This window comes from Thermobia domestica, chromosome 18 (genome assembly GCF_964235325.1).
Source record: "Thermobia domestica chromosome 18, izTheDome1.hap1.1, whole genome shotgun sequence".
NCBI classification, from domain to species: Eukaryota; Metazoa; Arthropoda; class Insecta; order Zygentoma; family Lepismatidae; genus Thermobia; species Thermobia domestica.
Window position 1 is genome coordinate 24264646 of NC_137471.1, and position 26449 is coordinate 24291094.

Genomic DNA, 26449 nt, shown 5'->3' on the forward strand with positions numbered 1-26449 from the left:
CAATAATGCACAGTAAAGCACCGTATTTTCAAAGGTGAATAATGAACTACATACAGAAGATCCTCGTTCCTACAAAAAAAAAAAAAAAAAAAAAAAAAATCAAAAAAAAAAATCAACAGAGTGGACTATTCAGAATTCCATACGCTATTGAAATTAGTAACTCCGAAAATTCGGCAGCGAGATGCGAACAAGAAAGAGTCTGTATCAGCTGACAAAAGGTCTGTAGATCCTTGCATCCACCAGATTGTAGAACTGAAAATCAAATGATTTGTCTGCATATGTAAATGAGGACAGTTATCAGGCGCGGAAAGCTAAAATAAAGAAAGAGCAATTTTCTAGTATAGGTTATATACTACATAGTATAGTTTCTAGTATAGGGCGCTCAGCTCACTACCCACAAAAAATGCCCACATAATCCATAAAGTAAACTTATACCGCGCCGGGAGCTCCTCTCATGCACTACACCCGGACTTTCTGCATTGTGCCAGCATTGTAGAACTGTTTCCTAAAATCGAACGAAGGCCACACAACATTGATGACAATTAACTCTCATTGTTTTTGTTTCTGGTGCTGGTTTACTTTTCGCGTACCACACCTGAATTTTATGTTTATATGTATAGAATTACTAGTGTAAAATTATTACAAATGTTTTAGGACGGATAAAATAAGTGAGTTCATATGAAAGATGCCTGTATAGAAACTAATTTCCTCCGGCGGTGAATTTCTGCACAAGTGTGTAGAAGTTGTATTTTGTTTACAAGTGAAACGCTACTAGTATGAAACCATGACAAATGCTATTGAAACTCGTATCATTGCCAAAACCCATTCGTTTCCACTACCCTCGCTTATGCGGATACCCACCTTCACTCGCTAACACTCTGGCCCTCCAGCTTCGGTTAGATAGCATTCGTGCTTTTTAGTGGCGACCTAGCGCAGGTTGTTTTGTGTTTTTTGGCCTGTAGTTTTTATGCATGCATCCGGACGCTGTATTTATAGGCAAATAGTAAAATAATTATAATTTTTCAACAATTGTTTATGATACCCCCTTGAATTTTAACTATGCATTGTGCATATTTTATGTCGCTTAGCACAAATCATTTAGAAAGCAATAAGAAGGAAATTAGTAAAGGAATTCTAATTTTTGAATAATTATTTCGAGTGGTGCGCCAAAACTACACCTGCACGCTTTTTTAAAACATGTTACAGTTTTTGGTATACAAGTTGCACAACATAATTAAATAAAGTATTTTTATTCTTTTAAAAGATGTAATTACATTTGTTCACACCTGTTGTGTTCGTGCGGACACTACTTACTTCACTTCATACCTTCTCTAAGGTCTTTATTCTTGCAGTTCTTTTTTAAATAATATAAATCGTGCCTCACATTATCAAAAAATTCACATTTTTCATAAGATTCTATAAATATTTTTAATGTTTCTCTTGTCCAGGCAGCATTGTTTTGAAATTACAGCGAGAAATAAAGTTGAATGTCGTCAGGCGCTACTCTTTTCTGATTGGTAGTTGTATGGAAGTCCAGAAGAAAATAGAAACTGCTTCTATTTCACGACCCGCTCGGGAGAGTAATACTCCCGGAAGTACGTTTTTCCGCGCGCTACTCTAGCCAGCTGTTTTACGCGCTATCCTAGCCACTTGTTTTAAGTTGGTCACAAAATTTATATCATGAAGTACAAGGGGAACAAAACGAGCCCTATATCATGGAGTACAAGGGCATAAGTACTACAACTACTTATCTACACAAAAATAAATACATAACTTTTTTAAGTATTATTTTCATATTATTTTAATTTAATAAGTGTTATAAAAATGTTTTAAAAGATGTAAAAAAAAAAAAAACTTTCCTCGGGCCGGGTTTGAACTCGCGCCAAAAGAGACTTTCATTACTAGCATATAGCGCTAGCACACTCGGCCACGAAGGCCGATGGCAGAACACCTTTGATTTCTGCTATTTTAAGGCAACGTGGCAAGAAGTGGATAACGCCAACCAATCAGAACTGTGTTTCTCGTTCCTACTTCCGGGAGCATTACTCTCCCGAACTAGTCCTTCTATTTCTTCCAAGTCAGGATCCAAATAAAGACAGGAGAAAATTTCAACCTGATCTAAGGGCAAGTTACCTCTCACACGATCGTTAAGTAATGTCGTGAGTTTTAGATCGTGAATCGCAGCCTTACTTCAGTCCCGTCTGAGACAGGCTTAACTGCGTGTTTAACGGTTGCTGTCAATATCCCATACATGTAAGTGAATTTTTGAATTCTGTTTTTAGCAAATAGCTAGCTAGAGGGATTATCTCGGCTGCGTTTGTTAGTGGATTAAATCTGTTAACGGATTAATAAAAAAACGGTGAGTTTAATGGGACATATTAATGAATAACGGTGACTTTACGCAACATACTAATGGATAACAGTCACTTAACGGAATATATTAATGTGTTTAACGGCGGTTATCTATAGCCTATATCTACAAATTTAAGATTTTTTGAATTTTCTTTCTTGCAATAGATAGTTAAAGCAGTTACCTTGGCAGAGTTCTTTAATGGAATCAGTTTGTTAACATCTGAACGGGTATCGGTGAGTTTAACGGTAGCTGTCCATATCTCATACATGTATGCGAATTAGTGATGAGCAAATGCAAGACCAAAACCAAGACCCCTTGGTCTTGCACACAGTCTTGGTCTTGCTGCAAGTCTCTCGCAAGTCTTACTTTTAAGAAATCTTATGCTTTTCATACGTAAATTTTACTCTGGATAAATTCTACAATGCGCCAATAGTAACGGAAATACAATGTATGTTTCTAAATGAAATATAGTTTACCTTCGTGTAAGTATGATGATAGTATACAACATAGGTGATAATCTTTATTTTTTTCAATGGGTCCCCACGCTTCACTATTTATAAGATAAATTACAATGTTTCGTAATCTTTTTATATTTTTTGACAGATTCAATACTCTACTGGTTCTCAAATTTGGGAGACGCATGAAAGAAAATCAAGACGGCACAGATTACTGAAATACCATAAATTGCTGAATTATTTTTTTCTCTCTAAAGGAGTCAGATTTTTTTTTATTATTATTTTCAACTAAGATCAGCTAATCTTTGTATTGAACAAACTTCCAATTAAATATTGAGATTTTATTTTACTAATTCCAATATGTACTCTATGGAACAGAAACATGGACATTACGCAAAATCGATGAAAAAAAAATATATTGGAGGCTTTCAATAAAAGGAGAGAATTAGCTGGGTTGAACGGAAAACGAATGAGGTGTTCGAAATAGTAGCAGTAGGGGAGAAAAGAAGAATTTTAGTAATTAAACGGAACGGCCGTATTGCCATGGCCTGTGCTTAGGGACGTCCACTAACAAGCTCATCTCTCTGAAACTAGTTTGAATTTCTTTTCTTCGTCTCTTTAACTATGATTTTCTCTTCTTCTGATATCTCTTGCCATTATTTAGTAGGGATTTTGTACGCTAAGTGTAATATTGATTCGAAAAACCTGATCCTTGTATGAAGAACACAACCCAAACAAGGACAGACAACAAATTTCATGCGTCATAATTGATGGTGCAGTTTATGAACTTAAAAAGGTTCAGTAAATGTCATTTATTATAGAATTAATTGCATGAAACCCTATTTGAATAAATTAATTCTACTTTTCTGTATAAACTCAATTAACTAAAGATTAAACTCATAGGTTTATGTCAGGGAACTGCTGTAAGGCCTTTTGAACTCACGTAAAATACAAATTATATATATATATATATATATATATATATATATATATATATATATATATATATATATATATATATATATATATATATATATATATATATATATATATATATATTATTTTCATCGGGCAATTTCGTGCAAAATTTTATTCTTGGACTAAGTTAACAAAAGATTGAATTTTTAAACGCAAAAGGGATCACTGATCAACTAGGATCAGAACATAAACAAAAACACTTCTTAACTTGTAAACTTTATATTTTTTCTTGTAAAAAGCTCTTGGCATTCCATTATATAATCAACTAGCAAGACTTAGAGCTAAAATGTTCACATATCATAAAATTAAAACTTCTATCAACGCACTTTAAAACAATACAATTTTTGTTGATAATGATCTTAATACAATTACTAAAATTAATACCTCAAAAACTGTACGCGCGGCCACACTAATTTAAATTCGCATGGCCAGAAAAATTGAGTGACTTCAGCAATTTCTATTTACGTTCATTTCATATTTTAATAATGGAATTTATGTTTACAAGATCCGCCAGTTATCGAAGAACAAGAATTAAACTTTATTTGATGTATTTTTACATTTTATTTTTTCGAATTTTGTGCGGGTTTCAGAGTCAAATATTCCACAGTACGACGGCCGACTTGAATCACAACTAACAACCGTCGAAAGTATGATAGGAGACACGAAAGAAAGAAAAAGAACACAGTTCTTACATGGAATGGTAAGATAGATTGTTGTTGTATGTGGAATGCAAAAAACTAAAATTTATTTCGGGCAGGGGCTTAAGCCCGATAAGCCCCTCTTAAATATGCCACTGTAAATAACTATTTCATTAGTATTTCTATGATGTTGCATAAATAACTTCCATGATAATATCCACACGTAATTTACTCTTGGGGTGAGTTTTTCTTGAAAGTTTTGTAAAATATGACTTGGGGGTTTTATTATTTCATGTACCAATATTCCATTAATAACCGTAATGTATAACGTAAGTCATTTTCTTATGGAAAACTCTACAAGGAGAAATTTACTTTTGGAGATGAGGTTTCTTTGGGTGAAATTTTCCGTAAACGCCATAAAACAAACAATCACACAAAAATAAAAATTCATTACAATCACTACCTTTAGAACTTATTTTATTTAATATATATATACAAGTTTACAAAAAAATATTTCAATATATAATGAATATGATACAAATGATATTTCTGCCTGAGTGGTATGCTTGAGTTTACGGTCGGCATTTTCACATGATATTGTTTGAAATCGATGCAAGTAATCCACTTTTGAACATACGTACACACACAAAGAAATAAGCAAATAACATATTTTATTATTTGTTCACAAATATACAATAATATAAGACACTAGAAAATACAATTTCAATATGTAATAATAATAATAATAATAATAATAAGTACATCAATTATGGACGGAAAAATTATATTAAAAAAAATAAAAAAATAAGCAATGTGATGAGAGATTTTAAAATAAATTCTCATGTTTTCTTAAATAAAATCTGCGGGAGAAATACTGAAGCGTTCAGGGTACTTAGGACGTACTCAGTTTTCAGAAAATGCATTTTACACTTTTTTTTTTTTTCAAGGGTGAACTTAATGAAAAGGTTCCTCGATCAGTTATTACTATTATTAAAATTTCTATTATTATTTGTCTGGATAAATAAAAAATAGGATTCTCATGTTGAGTTCGCCTTTAACACCGGAACGCTGCAACTAAGCTAAATTCTGGAAAACACCGCCTTCTAAAACTGTTTGCAGTACTAAGATTTTGTTATATAATGTTTACAGTTGAAGGGTAGGGGTGGCTCAGTGATGGAATGTTCAATCTCTGGTGCATGGGGTTCCTGGTTCGATCCGAGCTCGCGCCAAATGAACTTTGAGGTGGGCAAACACCGTGTGCGTGGGTTTCTTCTCGGGGTTCTCCCCCTTTCTTCATTCTACCATTTCTCATCACCACCGTCTTCTTTAGCCTAACCGGAATATGCGTGGGACGTAAAGCTTAAAAGATTCCATTCCCCCAAGTTCCTGTTTCTCAAACTGAAGAACGGCCACGTAATGAATACAGTGAAGAAAGGTGCATTTACTGAAGTCAACAAAACAATATTAATGTTAAATTATCATAATTATTTACAAGATAAAAAACAGAAGAATTTAAAAAAAATATATATATATACCTCCACCATCACCCCTAAATTCGCCATTACTAGGAAGACAATATACTACACAAAGCGATTAACACATACGAGATACAATTTTATACTATATACACACACACACACAACCATGTTTGGTTGCCTTGAGATCTCTCGAAATTCATAACATAAACAATATTTCGCTACGATCTTATGACGTAACATATTTATTTATATGTTGCTTCTGAGCCACACAGCATCTTTGTATGATTGATGCTCAGTAAGTCTTCTTTCACATTGCACTATTGTTAAGTATATTCACAATTCACATTAAATAAAACGCACACCCAAAAAAAGTCCTCATACGAAAATTTAACATATCTCAAGTGAGTTTTCCGAGAAAAGTGAAAAAAAAAAAAAAAAAAAAAAAAAAACAAGAAATTAAAAAAATATGTACAAAGCTACCAGTTAATGGCGAAGATGTTTCACCTTTTAGCCTCTAACAGTATCTACAAGGTGTTTCAAAACAACAACAAAATCACTTGGGAGGTGATTCCTGACACCGAGATAAGACAAAGTATAGACCAGCTTGTGTGCAGAAATCCGTCATTTCAGAGTTATAAGCTGTCGAAAACATACAAATAAATAAACTTTAGAAGCCCATAGCTGCAGTACTATGGGATCTACCGTAATTGGGTCAAGACTTCATTTAGGAACTGATATGTGCGCTATCCAAAAATACATGTTTCAAAATCCTGTACTCAATCAATTTTTATAGAGGAAGTTTGACTACAGGCATATAATTTCAAGTACTTACTCTACTACCTCTATAAAAATTGTTGCGGAAGTACCGCAGGATTCTGAAATACGAATATTTGCATAGGGTACATAGTTCCTAAGTGAAACCTTGACCCGACTACGGTAAGTCCCATAGTTTTGGAGCTATTTACCTTTAAAGTTCATTTTTTGCGTTTTCAACGGCCTATAACTCCGAAATGATGGATTTCTGCACCCAAACTGGGCTATACTTTTTGTGTTGTCTTGGTGTCAGAAATCATCTCCCAAACGTTGTCGGTGTTCTTTTGAAACACCCTGTATAGTAAATTTGAGGTCATCCTGTTATCTACCTAGATCGTAACCTGACTGTCTTCTAACTGTACGGGAAGGGGTGCGATAGTGGTACGAATTGTATTTCATTACAACATTTGAAATCTAAATACAGAATTGTTAGAGAAGCCTTTTCTTTCAAACATTTTTTTTTTTTTCTTTCAAAATGGACAGTTATTTTATCAACAATCCTCTGCTCCAATCTGATGGGCAAACATGAAACGTTTACCAGATACGTTGGCCCAGTAATAGTAGATGCTCATTTTTTATTATTTATTATTTTAGTCAGTTTTACAGTTAATATTGTTACGCCAGCCATTTTCAAAACAGTGAGGTCGGCACCTAGTTTACAGTGAAGGAACCAGGAAGAAAAAATGAGAACATTACGGAAATATATTGCACGCTTTGTAGAAAAGTTTATTATTTGTATCTTCTAAAATGGTAACAATAACTATTTTCTATTTATCGTTATTTGCTAGTCAGGTAGCAGCAATTCTTCAGGTATAACATGATTTCTTTATGATCAAACAAAGTAGCTTGGCATTAGCTAAAAAAAATAAATTAATAAACGCTGTCCGAAACATCAGAAATAGTGATTTCTCGCAGAAATTTTATAAATATTTCTGTCTAAAATAAAAGGATTAAGAAAAAGAATACAATTGGAATGTAAAGGGAACAGAGATTCAGTATACAAGAATATACTCACCACAAGTTTAGATATAATATCTTTTAAGAGCCTGACCTAGTAAAAATAATACGAAATTTAACCTTTTTTTTTTGCTTGTTTTTCATAAGTGAAAGGAGATAATGAAATACATCTTATCACAATCGTAGAGAATGTTATTCTACAATAGAAAATATGAACTTGAAGAATTTTCAATGTTGCCACCTAAAGAAATTACAGTGTTGTCTGAATGACATTTCTCCCAAAATCCAAGTTAAGGCAGCGACTAGAGAAACGAATCCACCTGCATTTGATTACGTATCATGTCGTCTTGGAATCCTGTGAACTATTTTTTAAATAACATTATTATTTAATTTTAATAACTGTATGTTAAAACTATTTTATTACAAATTAAATACAACTATTATGCCTTATTATGCCGGTGCCTTAACTTGGATTTTGAGGAAATGTTATTCTGGCAACACTGTAATTTCAATGGATGGCAAACACTGAAAATTCTTTATATTCATATTTTCTGTTGTAGAATAACATTACCTATGATTGTGGTAAGTTGTATTTCATTATCTCTTTCACTTATGAAAAACAAGCAAAAGAAAAATGGTTAAATTTTTGTATTATTTTTAGTATGTCAGGCTCTTAAATGGAATTTCCGAACGTTCAAATTACACGTAACTTTTGTTAAGTTAGGCTTTACTACCTGGAACGGCTTACTTTCCATTACTTAAAATTGGGGGCCACGAATTCGTAACTTCGCGAATACAAGACAGAAATTTCACCCGATATTTATGGTACCCTATCCGAAGTTATCCACAAAAATTCAAAAAACAGGTTACAATAATAGTTTCACAAACTGAGATTCTAAAACTCAGTCCTTTACTTCATACATTAGTAATGCTACTTAAAAATACTTAAGTGTGTAAGTAATAACCTACTAAAAAACCTGAAACATTTCTATATACTCTACAAAATACGACTGTTGTATCAAAAAATACAAATAATTATTATTACATGTACATATATACGTACTAACAGGTAACTTTTTAATAACACACAGATTTACAAAAATACAGTTCATATATACCTTCCATACTAAAAATACAATATGTATATATATATAAACTGAACTAAATAATACCTTAATACCTTACGTAATGATTACCAAATCTTAATTAGTCATTGGGAAAAATTGGGTCATCAATAAGTACATATTATATTCTCATTCAAACATAATTACACACACACACACACACACACACACACATACATACATATATTATATATATCAGTGTTTCAACTTTGAGAATAAATACCTAACATTAAGATAAGAAAAGTCTCCATGGATGTGTTTCTCTAAATAAAGAAGTTTCGGAGCTACAAACTTTACAATGAATTTTAAAGAGTGTTGTATAAAGTCGTGAAAATACCATTAACCATAAAAGCATATGGAATGTTATCGTCAAAGGTAATCTGCTCTGTCTAAATTTCGAACGGCATTCTTTTCATTTAACAAAATACAAGGTTGACCTAAAAATACGATGAATGCAGTTACACACTGCCATCTATGGATGTTGTATCCATTTCAACTAGTAAGCCCGGTACCCTAAACCTTTGGTACAGCCAGTGTCGAATTTGAACAAGTTATGACATGTTAGTTGGCTTCCAGAGGCAGAAGAGTAAGGACGTGTTAAGAGTGTCTGTCACGCGTCAACATTACGTTTTATTTTAAGCTGAAAAAAAAAAAAAAAAAAAAAAAGTGTCAAAGAAACTTATGAAATGACAAAATCAGTGTATGGCGATGAAGCAGAGGCATTGAAAACTGTTTATAAGTAGTATGAGCAACTCAAAAGCTGCAAGGAGTCGGTTGAAAAAAGAGCAACGATCGAGACGTCCTTCGACGTTAAAAACAGATGAAAATGTATAAAGAGGAACAAATGATTTGCCCAAACAGACGAATGAGTATTCAAGAGCTTTCCGAAAACCTAAACATTTCGTATGGGCCCGTGAAAAGCATTTTAACAGTCGATTAAATGGGCAAATGACTTCCTTCTTCACCACGACAACGCGCCATGCCACAGCTTGCTTTTGCTCCGCGAGTGTTGGGCGAAAAAATATTCTTGTCTGTCCACATTTGCTGTGCTCTCCATATATAGTACCATGCGGCTTCTGGTTGCTTCCAAATATTAAAACCATATCTAAAAGAAAACGTTTTGACACCATTCCTGGCATTGCGAGGGCCACGATAGAGCAGCTGTACGTCCTTCCAGAAGAAGCCTTCTAGAAATGCTTCCAAGCATGTATTCAACGTTGAGATAAGTACACTGCTTGCCAAGAACAGTACTTTGAAGGAACTTAAAATCAAATTCCATGTAAGTTTATTACTTTGTTTCTAATAAAATTATTCACCTCAAGGAGATTAAATCAAATTCCATGTAAGTTTATTACTTTGTTCCTAATAAAATTATTCACCTCAAGGAGATTAAATCAAATTCCATGTAAGTTTATTACTTTGTTTCTAATAAAATTATTCACCTCAAGGAGATTAAATCAAATTCCATGTAAGTTTATCACTTTGTTTCTAATAAAATTATTCACCTCAAGGAGATTAAATCAAATTCCATGCAAGCTTATTACTTTGTTTCTAATAAAATTATTCACCTCAAGGAGATTAAATCAAATTCCATGTAAGCTTATTACTTTGTTTCTAATAAAAATTTTCACCGTATTTTTTGATCACACCTCGTAATAAAATTTTCCATGTAGTACTCTGAAGCGGAGACGGTAATGAACGAAATGGTTGAGTGAACAAAGAGGAAGAAAACGGAAGAGCCCCGAGAAAATCCACGCACATGTGTTTATCCACCACAAAGCCCACTTGACGCCAGCTGGGATCAAACCAGAGGCCCGACGCACCAAAGGTGAACATTCTACTAATAAGCTAGCGCGACCTCACTATCGTTTATCACGTTAATGTATTATCGTTTCATGTATAAAATGTGTCAGTTTTACGTCCGACGATTATGTCCTAAAGGAGACAGATGATTAATGGAAGTTAATGATTGTCTTTATGTATTAGTGGAATGAGAAAGAGGAAAAAAACGCACGGACACAATTATCTACTACAGGCTGACTGGTCTGGGATCGAACCGAGAACCCTTCACACCAGACGTGAGCACTCTACTGCTAGGGCACTGTGTTCTCGGTATTATCATTGCATCAATGCATATTTAGACCACTTTTACTTCATGTGCTGGAAATATTCAGCTCTACATTCCTATATACAAGCCTTATTTCCAAATATTATACATTTCTGAACACATGCTTATAAGGCTAATTTTTTTTTTCTTAACTTGGTCTAAAGTAATAACCTTCAAATTTGTAACACTAAATAATCTGTTACCCTTAAGCGCATTATTGTCGGTGTACTGTTCACAAAGCAAGTGATAATTTGCAACCATGATATGACTGCAATATAACCAAGGTCGATGATGATAAACATATCGAAGCGTTTGATTGTCCAAAGTTCGTAATCAGAGCGGGAGAGGAAAAGGGGTGCACCAGGCTCCGAGAAGTCTATTAGTTCGCTCCCATAGCGGTCTATTCTAGGAGATTCAAACAGAGTCTTTCTTTCTTATTATATGTGTGTGCTTTTATGAATAATAATAATAAGGATAACCATGATAAATATTACAAAAGTATATTTACATTAGCATAAAAATGTTATTCTTGTATGGATGGATCGAATTGTCGCATACTACTATTGAGCAATATGTTGTTTCAGTATAAGAAATTACATTTCTTTTATTATTACAAATATTTAGTCTGCTCTGCAGTACCGACAAATTATCATATAACACTTTAATTATTATCACATACTAATTGACTGGTTCCAGTGAATAACCAGCTAAGTCGGGAAAAGTAAATTTTACAGGAGAGCAGTTTAAAGGTATATTTTACAAGAGATACCTGTCTAATTTTGACATAACCAAATACCGTAACTTCCTCAATTTTATAAGTTCGCCTTAAACGCTTCTACACAATGTAGAACTCACCAAACGAAGCTTATAGTTGTAAAATCTCAATTTTCAACAAAAGTAGACTTAGCCAGTTATTCACTGGAACCAGCCAATTAAAAACAGTGTGATTTAATTATTTATTTTCAGAACCTAAGGCCAAACTTCATAATAATAAAATCACAACATAAAAACATAACTTCCTAAACTCTTCATAGCTGCCCATCCTCACAAACTAATACTTTTCAACAAAATACTTAATTTTTCCAGTAATATTTAAGTACAACACCTAAAATGCAATACTTAATCAACAGCTGTCTTATTTTGTGTTCGTAAAATAAACAAAAATAATGATATACAAGGAGTGAAAAAGTGACTGGACCGCGATTCGCACCCGGGTCTCTGGCTTACCCTACCGAACCGTTAACCAGCTTCCTGAATAGTCATTGTATTACTCTTGTAATTGGCGCTCAAGCGCTTGGACCACATTAACTGTACCTCAAATCCTCCACTTATCATATAAAATATAAAATCAATTGCAAGCTCCCTCAGAATATACGATAATAATAATTTAAAAAATCTCGAAACAAGTTCTTAACTGAATTCTTCACTATTTCAAGGTTGTAAAAATACACCAATAATGTTAATAATGTTTTTGCACTCTGTAAATTCAACCGCAATATTTGATTGCTAGAACGGGTTGCAAATTAAAGAATACCCGAACACGCTTTTACGTAACACATATCTAGAAATAGTTTATTCCAAATTAAATGTTTAATAGTTATCAATATAATCTTATGTCAGCTGGAAATATGCTAAAAAGTCTAATTTGTTTAACTCAAACTGTTTCATTGTACGCTGACACCTTAGTCGGCTACTTCTAAATGTTGGTTAACTGGATCCATGTTAAGATTCCTGTGAAATCTTTCTGAAAGAAAACGTAAAACACATCGCTTTACAAAACTTTTTTTTCTCAGAAAGGTTCCAAAGAAAGGCAAGAAAATATTCACATATGGATCGAATTTAGTAACACTTACAAGCCATCGACAAAGGTATACGCGTGCACTGAAACGGTTTGATTAAAGTACAAATACTCCGTGATAGAAGGTAATACTTTCGTATTTGAGTTTTTCCGTATGTATTCTACAGCATTTATCACTAATTAAAGCTACCTGGTGAAATGTCACAGACAGCAGGTCATTATGTTAGGCTATATGTAAAAAAAACTCCTTGAAACATTATGATGAAATATTTTCACATTCTAAAGTTAATAAAGAATTCATCAGGACTTCTCTAGCACGGCAAAAAAATCTACATTATGCTTCTTATAGTAATGTCCTTGCGCAGTTATCAACAAAATTACACCTTACATAAACCTTTTATCACAACATCGGGACGAAAAAATCAATCTGAACAGTTTCCTTTGACTTACAATACGTAATATTCTACAGGTCTGGCACACACCAGAGAGTAAGTAACTGGTCTCTGAGCTCCAGTTACTAAAAAAACATTATAAAAAGAATATAACTCTTGAGGGCGACTGCAATACACACAATACAGCTATACTTCTTATCTAAAGTGGATTAGAAAATATTTATCATATCTCACAGTTATTCACAACATTAGATCTTAATATTAAAAACGGCCACTCAAGCCTCTTTAATACTAACAAATACTCGTCATTTAAAAAATAAAATATTTTTAAAAATGCAGTTCTAACGTCCCTTCACTCGAAAATAACAAATACACCCACATTGTTAAACAATGTACAATATTATCATCATCTTCTTCTACAAAACTTATTAAAGAACACTTGTTTCATGGACGGATAATGTATGGATCGCTGATTCAATTGAAGTTTTTTCATGGACAAAATAGTTTCCAGATCACCAAAGCTACGGAGATACTCAGTGTCATTAGTGTCACACTTGCTCTCACTGACTCCGCTCCAAGCTAAAGAAACAATAAAAAAAGCCAACATGTAAATTAAGTATCAACTATTATAAATAACGTACATGAAAAGTATATTACGTAATGTGCAGTAACCTAAAATCATGTATATTACTGCTATATCAGTGGTGCCCACCCCCTCCTGTCCATGACGCACCCCCCCTCAATTGTGTATCCGTAGGTGTTCTTCCATGAAAAAAAAAACCTTTTGGATTAATTTTTACACCCCCTCAAACATATTTATATAAATTTATACCCCCCCAAATATTTCAATGACGCAGTTTGCGTCATATCCCCTCTTTGTGAGCACCCCTGGCTATATTGTGTTTAAAACTAAAACCAAAACTATAGTATTTTCAAAACTAGAAATAAATTGACGTTTGGAGAAGCACGTGGTACGCTGTTGTCACTTTGTGTGCATCCCGGTGTGTCATCAGCTGGAACTATCCTGTGAGTCTTAACAAAAAGGAAAATCTGCAAATATTGGTTTGGTTGGATGGATGAAAGGATATGTTTGTCGTCCCAGTTTGTGCATGTTGGGAAGAAGGGGTGCTGTGTGTGTTTTCTAACCACTTCCACGCACAAAAAAACGAAAAGACTAAAATAGCTTCTTTCCTTCTGAAAACATGTGTTTACTAGCGGCAACATTGGAATCTTAAGGTCTGTTGCCAAGGAAACCCCCCACCCAATGTTGCTAAAATGGACCCTCGCCGACCGACCGCAATAACTATGTGACGTAGATTCCCTTCTTCAAAACAAATCTGTCGTTTTGAGTTGTCAATTTGTTTCTAGTTTTGAAAGCACTTTAATGGACAATTTGATTCATTTTTAAAATCAAATCACTTTGAATTCATTCAAATTATTAATTCATCTATATACAACATTTAATCTTGAGTGTACATTCTCAGACGAACTTGTGTAAACCACCATATTCACTTCGTCACTATACATTAACCAATATCGGTAAGACTAGTGTCCCTTTCTTTCCACATCACATTCCCTTCAAGTGCTTCCTATTTGAATGAACGCTAGAGTCAACATCCTCTTTGGACAAAACTACTAGAGACACGTTTTAACGTAGTAGTTGTGATGAATTTCTTAGAGATGTAACACCAAAGAAGAGAACAGCAATTCAATTGGAGACAACGTCCCTCCAGACACTTGGATCCTAGTGGAAATGATTCAAAGCTAAATAAGTTTCCTGACCATCATTCCAGAGATTGTGGGCAACTCATTTGGCAATTTCATTCATCGTCCCTGGCAGTTTTGACAGACCAGACGTCAATTTCATCTGATTTCATTTGTTTTCATCAATTTCCAGCTAGGAAGTGATTAAGACATAGAGGCAATGTTCGAAGTGGAAAAAGATCAGAGGCGGTATGTTTTATACGATTTTGACTTGACATACCGGCTGCCTAAATGTTGAAATACAGTGAGGGTATGTTGTCTAAAAGATTGCATTTCTATTTCTATAATGACTGAAAACTACTGAAGAACTTCTCTTTAGTTACACGGGCGGGGCGGAGGGGGGGGGGGCATGGAGAGATTTTGATCCCTCGCCAACAACTTTCTAAAAACAAAAGTAACCCATTTTGTTGTATTATAGAGATTTATACACGAAAATGCTCAAAAACGACTTTTTATATGAACAATTTATTATGGGAAGCTCCCGGTCCCCCAGTCCACCGAGGGTATTCCAAACTCCCGGAAGAATAGCCCCCACAGCAGACAACCCCTAAATCCGCTCATGCTCAAAACGCGATATTTATATGAATTAAGGCAAGAAGATACACACATACATACGAAAGAAACAATTCAATATGGCACATCAAAATATAAACTAGATGAATTTTTTTGAAGACACCTCATTTTAGGAAAGGTAGGTAAAAGATAACAAAAAAAAAAAAAAAAAAAAAAAATGTCGCTGTTGTCAACCTAGAAATTATTTCTACATAAGAAATAAACTCTGTTTACGTGCAAAGCTATTCCTCAATTGCTCTGTATAAAAAATGGATTTATTAAAGGTATTTATCATCTATTATCTTGTGATGGTATGTCTTGATCACTGAAAAAACAGAGGCGGTATGGCATACCACCGCATACCGTCTCACTTCCACCACTGCATAAAGGAGAACCCATTCGTCATTGTAAAGAACAATACCATTAACAGAAACCAGGAATAATGAGGCTAGTGCTCATACCTATTCTTTTAATTAAATTTTACCTTTCCTCCCTCTTTTACCTTCTACCTAACTAGTCTTTGTTTCGTCAGTCGAAATCTGTTGAATTTATCATTCTACTTATAGGTTTCTATAATCCCTAATTCTTTAAAGTTCCAAGCTTTCGACTCTCCCATGGAGTCTTGGTCACAGAGGTTACAAACAGGAAGAAAAAGAACAGAAACATCAAGGAATAAAAAAGGAACGGACTTACCAAGAGGAAAAGCTGTGTGCAAATCACGTTGACAAGTGTTAAGGGTATTTACGAAATAAAATGCAGTTGCCAAGAGAGTTATATGGGCAAAACGAAAAGAAATTTAAAAGTCCGAGCAAAGGAACACATTAGCGATTGAAAAGCGGAAAATCCGGTGTCAGGTTTATCGAAACATTTAAAAGACACTCAACACAGAGTACAAGATTCAAAAATTTTATTTGGAGCTAGAAATGAAGTAGAGAGACTGGTTTTTGAACATGTATTTATTTATTTATTAAAAAAAAAATAATAATAATAAATCTAGACAAAGAATGGTTGAGTGACGAATGGGAGACGGTTATCACAAAATTTTCACAGCATTGGCATGACAATAAAAATAACATGAATTGGCAACCTTCCAACAAAAAACATAAAAGGTGTACAAACTGACTCCGCTATATTTTAGTTTGCTTCAACATCATCTGCAGATCGCTGACCCACTTGACAACGTGTTTTCCACACAGCTCTTTCCCTTGGTTAAGTCCGTTCCCTTTTATTCCTTGATGTTTTTGTTCTTTTTCTTCCTGCTTTTAGCCTCCGTGACCAAGACTCCAGGGAGAGTCGAAAGCTTGGAATTTTAAAGATTCAGGAATTACAGAAACCTGTACGTAAAATGATAGTTACAATTCCTAAGCGTGTTTCTGCAATGTCTGTTGAATTTCATTTACGCTAAACATTACTTCCCCTTTTATAAGTTTCATGTGAGACATCAGTTCTCAACTCCATTTACATAATTTGTTTAAGATTTTCATAATAAATTAGCTTTAAGTTAATATCTAAATCTGAGCTAATAGAACTGTTGCTCGCACCAGCAAATGCTAAAAAGCGCAATTGCACATTACTAGGATAGTTATAAAAACTTACTTTTACCCCAAAAGCACTCAGAATTATACAATTGTGAACATTTCGGTAAAAATAAACAAACAAATGAATTAAAAACAAACAAGCAAATTAATTAAAAACAAACAAGTAAATGAATTAAAAATAAATAAATAAATAAATAAATGAATAAATAAATAAATAAATAAATAATGCCTCTCTCAGCATAAATTCTTTCAGAACACTGACATTGCATTTGGATTCCGCTGAATATCTTGTTTCGAATACGATAACTTTCCTTAATTCTAGTAGTCTTTCACAAAATTATCCTTGTACCTATACCATTTCTTTATCTTTAGATTAAATTAAATCTTTCGGTTTAACGTCCTACGTTTATGCCTTTTAGGCTAAAGGAGATGCAAGAAAATGAATTTTATAAGTTTTATGTCCCACAGTTATGCCGGCCAGGTTAAAAGAGACGTTGATGATGAGAAATGAATGAATTGGTTGGAATGAAGAAAGCGGGAGACCCCGAGAAAACCCATGCACACGGTGTGAACGTTCCTGTTCACAGAAGGATTTGGATGACGTCACGACCTCACCTCAATCACAGAGGCAACTAGATAGTTAGCTGGAGTTTAGATGACGTCACGACCTCATCTCGACCGCAGAGGCAACTAGAGGATAGTTAGCTGGAGTTTGGATGATGTCACGACCTCATCTTGACCACAGAGGCAACTAGAGGATAGTTAGCTGGAGTTTGGATGACGTCACAACCTCATCTCGACCACAGAGGCAACTAGAGGATAGTTAGCTGGAGTTTGGATGACGTCACGACTTCACCTCGACCACAGAGGCAACTAGAGGATAGCTAGCTGGAGTTTTGATGACGTCACAAGCTCATCTCGACCATAGAGGCAACTAGAGGATAGTTAGCTGGAGTTTGGATGACGTCACAACCTCATCTCAACCACATGGATAACAAGATGGCTAGCTGGAGGTCAGCAAGCCTAGTGCGAGACGCAGCAAGAGAGCGAGTAGACCGACAGCAAGAAAAAGGAATGACAAAGGCTTCTCACTACTCTCATTCGAGGGACATCAGTTGCGACAGACAGCTCATTCGAAAATCTTTGAGTTTTACGTCCCACGGTTATGCCGGTTAGGCTAAAGGAGATGGTGATTATGAGAAATGAATGAAATGGTGGAATGAAGAAAGTGGGAGGAAACAGGAGAACCCCGAGAAAACCCACGCACACGGTGTTTGTCCACCACAAAGTTCACTTGGCGAGAGCAGGGTTTGAACCCGGGACCCCAAGCACCGGAGGTGAACGCTCTACCACTGAGCCACCGCGGCCCCCTACAGCTCATTCGAGGGATACAGAATTTTTCCAAGGAGAGCATCCAGGAACCGGCGTTGGAATCTCTAGGGAAGGATCAGCAGAACAAAGTGAAAGGAAGAGTCAACCACGCTTTTACCACATAAGATAACTTTCACCATAAAACTTCAAGATACACCTAGCAACCGAAAGCTAAGTACATCTTTTTCTGGGGACTATTGGACGAAACATTGAGAATTACTCGTATTTCCACCTTTTAAGTTTCATTCATAATATTTTAGCACCCTCATTTCATTTTGCAATCCGTCCTAATTAATAATTAGTCAGTCAGTAGATGTAAGCTTGATAGACGGATTTTTAGCTTTAATTTTTGTTCAGACAACTTAGCCCAAATAAAGAATTAACATACCCAAACAAATCATCTTGTTTGATTATTAATACAGTGCGCTGTTTGTCTCTGCTGCCGCTTCACGGCCCTTGTTTCTATGTTCACCATCTCTCTCAAGATTTCGTGTAACTGCTGTTGCTACCGAAATTGACAATAAACTCGTTTTATTGTTCAGGGTTTGTGCTTCCCCGATTTTATTGATTGAATAATTTAATTATTTCTCTCAATCAATCAAATCGGCGTGCGCAACGGTGTTTGTACACAACAAAGTTCACTTCGCGCGAGCTGGGATCGAACCAAGGACCCCATGCACCAGAGGTGAACGCTCTACCACTGAATCACTGCGGCTTGGGAAGATAGATGATTAAGAGAAGTGAATGACAATGGGACAAGTGGAATGATATTGGAGGAGGAAAGGGGAGCATTCCGAAAGAAAGAAAAAAAAAAAAAAACTCACAGACATGACGTTGTTACCCTTTCTTCATAAGCACTAAATGGTATTAACAGTTAAAGAAATATTTCCTAGTCCTTTTTTTTTTTATTCCCGTACAACAATAATAATTTAGAACCTACACATTGTAGACCTTATAACAGTGACACTCAGTTTGTGCCCATTTTTTGAAACTCAAGCTTTCAATAATATTTGTAATTTGTATATTTTCCCATCTATTTCCACAGACTATCTATATTAGCAAATTAACATCTAGGTATGTACAGCAACTGTTAACAACTCTCTCCCGAACAGGATTACCTACTGACTCCCGTGCATAGTGAGACTGTTAATAAAATTACACAAAGTATCATTCTTGTACTTACAATGACGTAATAGTTACACCTATCTCCTTGACAGCATTCTGCACATTTCCAGTCCTCATACCAGATATGGGTGCAGTAAGGCATGTACTTCTCCTTTGTATTAACACAATCCTCTTTCGTTGCACAACTCTTGGAGATATAATACTGCTTTTCTGCTCCAAGCGACCAATACGGCGTGGCTAAAAAGACAAGCAAACCAATTAAAATTTTAAAAAAATTCAATACCTCTCTTACAAACTAGAAGACTTTCGCTGGAGCTTTCTTGCTCATAATAAGAAACACCAGTCTAATTAACAATAAAAACCATTTTATTAAGGTTAAGCGGCATGATGAAGGTGCTGTGATAAAATTTCTGTTGTTACTACTGGAAAAAATATTTGCGTTAAATTGGACAAGCACATTAGTTTCTTTAGGCATTAGAAACACAAAAAGTGAAAATCTACGCTTACGGATATCACAACATTAAAAAACAAATAAATATTAAAAAGACTATGGACAACGATCATAAAGTTGAGGGCTAAAGTTTTCATGGATATTAGGGATGATGGTCGATAATAGAAACGTCACTTGAAAATTGAAATACGCCCAATGCTTTTAGTCTTACTAATGAAGAAATGGGACCAAGAGTAAAAGCATTGGAAGCTCTTTCTAAGGTTAAGGGTTGAAATTTCAATGGATATTAGAGATTATGGTCCATAATAGAAACGCCACTTAAATATTAAAACTCGCCCAATGCTTTTAGTCTTACTAATGAAGAATTGGGACTAAGACTAAAAGCATTGGGCACTCTTCCTAAATTAAGGGCTGAAGTTTCCATGAATATTAGGGATTATGGTCGATAAGAGAAACGTCACTTAAAGATTGAAATACCTCCAATGCTTTTAGTCTTACTAATGAAGAAATGGGACCAAGAGTAAAAGCATTGGGGGCTCTTCCTAAAGTTGAGAGCTGAAGTTTCTATGGATATTTGGGATTATGTCCATGATAAAAACATCACTTAAACATTGAAATACGCTGAATACTTTCAGTCTTGCTAATGAAGAAATGGGACTAAGTGTAAAAGCGTTGGGCGTTCTTCGTAAGATTAAGAGCTAAAGTTTTTATGGATAATACGAAAGTGGTTTGCTCTATTTGATAATTGATTAAAATGTTACCTAAACATTAAACCAGAAGGAATGCTTTTAGTCTTAGTCTCACTTCTTCATTTCCCCAACTAAAAACATTTTGTTTTCCTTCTTGGTACACTTTTGTAAAGCGTTAATTTTAAGTTGTTGTTTTCTCTTTCGGTTATTATTTACTTTTCAGTTTTTATGTGTGAAAGAACATCTGCGGAAGGCAATAATTCATAACTGTTATGTTAGAAGTGGCATATAAAGGTTTCGAACCATTCTGGAATCTACCGAAGCAACACTTAATTAAATGACGTTGCCTGTGCATGTACACAACCTCAATTCATTTATAATAATTATTTTTATTTTATTTTTTTTTACTGTGAACTGACAAGCTAGAGATATAATGTGAAAATATAGAGTTGTCATTGCGTTTACGTATTTGTGCAAAATTTCAGAGCTGTAGTTCGTATTGAAATGGGTGAATTTGAAGTTGCAAATTTTGAATCTAAGAGACAAACAGAAAAATAACCTAGGAAAAGCACTGAAATAAAATGAAGAAAAGATTTGACGCTAACATATAACCAAATAGAAAAGCAATTTAATAAAAGCATTGTAATGAAAAGAAGAAAAGAAACTCAAAGAAACAGAAAAGCAATCTAATAAAAGCACTGTAATAAAAAGAAGAAAAGATTTGACTCAAAGAAACAGAAAAGCAATCTAATAAAAGCATTGTAATAAAAAGAAGAAAAGATTTGACTCAAAGAAACAGAAAAGCAATCTAATAAAAGCATGGTAATAAAAAGAAGAAAAGATTTGACTCAAAGAAACAGAAAAGCAACTTAATAAAAGCATTGTAATAAAAAGAAAAAAAGATTTGACTCAAAGAAACAGAAAAGCAACCTAATAAAAGCATTACAAATATAAATATAGGCAATAAGATCCAAAACTAATTAACATTTGATGCGGAATTTTATTATAGAAGAAATATAGCTTTTGTAATAAAATAAAATTTAAAAAATTTACTCACTTCCCCATCGAATTTCTGAAAGACACCAATCTTGGTCCGGCTCACATGTCCTTATAGTTTTCAAACATTTTCCCAAGTTATCTTCTTGATTGGTACATACATAACATTCTAATGCTGTTCCTATATTAAGAGAAGAAAACAAAAATCAGTAATAGATACGGTATGTGCACACTAGAAACTAATTAAAAAAAAAAAAAAAAAAATGTATTACAAATTATCAACTTTTGGTCCTAGGTAAAATGATTATTAATGGTGTTGCATACTGGTGCCATCTTTTGCTTTTTTAATATATAGATTTTATTGATACCTTCTTCAAGTCTAGTTATTTTTTTCTTGCGTTGTCAAAATGTACTTGCGTTAATAGATAATTTAATATCAGGTTATCTTTAACGTATCTTTTGGAGGTTAAAATTGAGAATACATTTATACTGATTTGAAAATAACATGAAACCGTATATGCCCCATTTTATTCGACGACCTTCTGCCATTTTCCCGACAACTTCATAGTCTAGTCGCCACATAACTTATGTAGTTTTCTGATCGAAAAATTGTGACACAAGTATTTTAAGAGCCCTCTTTTGAACCTAGCTTAACACCATTCGCAGTTTTCTAGAGACCGAAACAAATGACAGGACGACGATGCCATATCCAGGCTATATGGTGGATGCATTAAAAACATTTCTTTAAGTTATCTTTAGAGACCGGATGTTAGGCAAAATGCCTATTCTTTAATATTAAAGATATGGCCAAAATTAACGTTTTAAGGTTTATATGGGGGGTTATAGTTTCAATTTAAGCCAATTTTATTTTGCCTGTTTCGCCCCTTACTAGGATTTGCCGCAGTGAGCCCAGCCCGAAAAACCCCACAGGGTTTATTCGGGTTGGAACCAACCTGAAAAAACACTTTAAAATCCACCTGGATTTTGAGCTTTTTAGTATATTATTGGCACAAATAAGGTGATTACATTGAAAGTGATTTTTATCAAATTTTAGACTTTCCTTGGGCGAATTAGATACTTTCACGTTAAGGTATACAACAACATTCAACATAAGACCTTTATAAAATTCTGAATGAACTGAATGGATAAAAAGGCCGTATCTTAGCTTGAGATAATTATAGAATAAATTAATAAATGGATTATGCTTATAGCCTCTTTGAAGTAAAATATGCAATTTTGTATACCTTTTAAAATACTTTCCGTGAATACTGTGCTCGTCGACTCGGCGACACCGAGGGACGTTGAAAACGAAAATGAAATCTTAAGTTTTACGTCCCACGAATATGCCGGTTAGGCTAAAGGAGACGGTGATGATGAGTGATGAATGAAATGCTGGAATGAAGAAAGTGGGAGGAAACGGGAGAACCTAGAGGAAACCCCACGCACGCGGTGTTTGTCCACCACAAAATTCACTTGGCGGGGGCTGGGATCGAACCCGGGACCCCAAGCACCAGACGTGAACGCTCTACCACTGAGCCACCGCGGCCCCCGTGGGACGTTATCCCTCATACGTTTTACGGGTTTAAGGCCATAGGTACCGGTATTAATACTAAATATGTTAATGTTAACTTACCTTTGATGTAAAACACATGTATTATGACTTGAATCTATTTTTGAATTGTAGTGAGTACTTACCTTCATTACTTCGAGTTACATTTTAGTGCCTATTTTACTGCCTACTTTTAAAATTTAATTGCTTACTTGCCTGCCTATTTTTCAAGTTTCTAGTGCCTAAACATCCGGTCTCTAGTTATCTTAATTTCTGATGGGTCGTGTACGGTCTGGCGTTCTCAGCGGGGTATATGAGATACCCTTTCTGTTGATCAGTTCCGACCGTTTCTTCTGACTTGCCAGGTGCACGAGTCAAGTCACCTGGCGGCAGAAGCTTCTGATGTACGATATGTTTCCTCCCCTTCCACTATCAAATGCACAGTATAAACTATCTGAGCGTAAGTGTAGGCTTTGCCAGATTGTGCAGCTTCTTGGCGCTTCGACCACAATATTTCTCGTACATTACTGTCGTAGGTTCTCCACTTTTCATCACTCGTGACCAAGCGCTTCCGAAATGGCTCGAGTTTATTATGTTTACGTTTCAGTACAGATTTGCATAAAAATTTCAATCAAATATATATGTTAATGATTCAAATCGTGTAGCACCCAAACGTCGTGCTTCTATTTGTAGCCAGCTTTCTCCAAATGGTTCAGCACTGTTTGGTGATGAATGTTTAGGTCATTGGGGATATTATTCCTGATTTCGTAAACGTTTTGTTATTTTTGACATCCCGGGGACATCTGTCTTATGTTCCATGAACATCTCGTTATCCTTCGGACGTCTGAAGAATTCGTCGTGTAGGTTTGAAGCAAAGCAAAGCGAAACTAACCAAAGGTAGACTTTCAAATGGTAAGCGAAGAAAGGGACATTTTATTTGGACAAACCCAGCTCTCAATCTCCAGCTTAGTAATTTTTTTTTTTTCCGGTATAGCTGGATGTACCAACGCAGCGCAAGTTTATTGGGAGCTCTCCTTAAAGTTATTTATTAACAAACAGGGCAAACTTTACAATCGGTATTATTTACTTTTTCCCTCAAATCACTTGGTAGTGAATATGGCTCGTCATTTTTAACTGTGATCAGTATAAATATAATGTGGACGTACGTCATAAAAACTACAGTGCATAAGATACAAACCAACTTGTGCTAGGTGGCCACTGAAAAGCACGAATACTATCTAACCGAGCAAGCCAGGCGCGTCAGCGGCGGTGGGTATATGCATATAAAAGAGGATAATGGAAAAACACTTAGCTATTGTTTAGCTCTGGGTGCCAGGTTTTTAACAAACTTTTTCATTTTGCGATATTCTATTCACACTCGGTTAGGTTAGGTTAGTAACATTTAATTCAGACAGTATTGCTGAGCGAGCGTCAGCGAGTGAAGGCGAGTTAGAGACCCGCAAACCACGCTGTTTTCTGTCTTCGTTAGTGTTGGCCCTCCATTACTAAACATTTACCAAACACTTTATATATCATAAAATGCATGGCTTATGTGTTGCACAACTTTGGTGGACATACTGTGGTCTAAAAGTACCAAAATGTACTAAATTAGGTTAGAGCAGAATTAAATAATAACCTAGCCTAACCGAATGTGAATAGTATATCGCAAAAATTAGATTAAAACCCTGTTCCCCAAAGCTAAACAATAGCCGGTCTGGTTAGATGTTCCTCTTTGTTCTGCAGTTTCAATTCGTTTTTACACTTACGACAAGCTGTTCGCGTGTTTACCTGACTATGCACTTCACACATTTCAACAACTGACACACCTTACTCTCGTACAACCGATAAAAAAAAACTCAAACACGACATTATGGCAATCTTGTCATTTACACACCACTTCCCCACTGGCTTTCCCATAAATCATAACAAGTGTTCCTCTTCGCCAAATAGTCCTGTTCGCCTCCATATATGGTGCCGCTTACAATATCAAAAACAACCAACAACAAGTATTTTCTTAACTTCAACTATTTCCCTCACCGTACTTTCACTCACTCTTCCTCACAAACCCAACAGAATTCTCCAACTCATCTGGCAAATTTTCTAAAAGTGGTACGGCGATACAGCAGTTAACCCGTAAATTATAATACAACCGTGAAAAAAAGATTCAAGTGAAGCCATTCGGGGCCGCCATTTGCGGAACATTAGTGTCGATACTTGTATTTATATTTTCACTAGAAATTTTGGATAAACTTTACAATACATGCTCCAGCTGCGCATCGATAAGTAGGGCCGCTTTAAAAGGGGATAGTAGGTTACAATAGGGATAACTAGGGTAGGGGCAGGAATGAGTTAACTTAAGGTTAGGGGTTTTGATTCATTTTCATAAAATTAATAATGTGTAATTTCTCGTTTCTGAGTAGGTGGGCCCTATAGCAGCTGGAGTGGGCATTGTAAAGTTAACCCGAAATTTTATATTTTCATGTAGAGATCTTAACCTGTATCGAACACATTCGTAAGTTATCCGAAGAACTCATAATCGTGGTTCTTTGAATGAATTCGCTAAACTGCACTCACGCCAATGGTTATCTTATAAATTTCAAGCTTTTAAAAGTAACAATCAGCATTTTAAAAGGTTTATTATAAATCCGAAATATTGAAGTGAAATTAATACTAACAAATATTCCAAGATAGCACAAATGTTATATCGGAATTAGTTAATTTTATTTTAATACCATTACCTTTGCGTATGCACATACAGTTTAGCAAACATAAACACTACCTATACAAAGAAACTAATCATATACTCACCTAGAGCTATAAAACTTGCTACAAATAAAACACAAATATTACTAAAGCAACTCATATTCTTCATATTTTCAAATCTCAGTCATCACCACACCCAGACCAATCCTTGCTTCAATTTTCATGAAAGGTTGAAACCTTTTGAATTGCAGTGTAGAATTTATGCAACCTATTTTGGTCTTGTAGAATTGTCCATTTATGGAAAAGGAAACTACAACCAGAAAGAAAATATAAGGGTTGTAAAATAGAAAATTAATTTAGGATACAAATCTACACGGATGCATTTCACCTAATGAAAACAAACACAGTTGCCAGAAGTGTTGCCATATAGTGGGTTAATGGAAAACTGGATGTTGGTTTGTGAAATTCGAACTAGAATTTTTGTTGGAACTTTTTTTTTTTTTTTTTTTTTAGCAATATAATGTGTTGTATAATTAGCAATAAAACGTATTTCATATGAAAAATATACAACATGATAATAATAGTCAACAGGATTCCATTATAAAGGTTAGGAAAAAA

The 26449-nt window shown here is 34.8% G+C and overlaps 1 protein-coding gene across 1 annotated transcript; it reads right to left on the bottom strand.

Moving 5' to 3' along the window:
* Positions 1-4884: 4884 nt before the first annotated feature.
* On the bottom strand, positions 4885-26243 carry cold (coiled). The gene is made up of 4 exons (XM_081746297.1): positions 25937-26243; positions 21641-21760; positions 19502-19680; positions 4885-13672 (listed from the first exon to the last, which is right to left on the bottom strand). Exons 1-4 carry the CDS (start codon positions 25998-26000, stop codon positions 13583-13585), a joined length of 453 nt encoding a protein of 150 aa, XP_081602423.1. The 5' UTR covers positions 26001-26243; the 3' UTR covers positions 4885-13582.
* Positions 26244-26449: the final 206 nt, after the last annotated feature.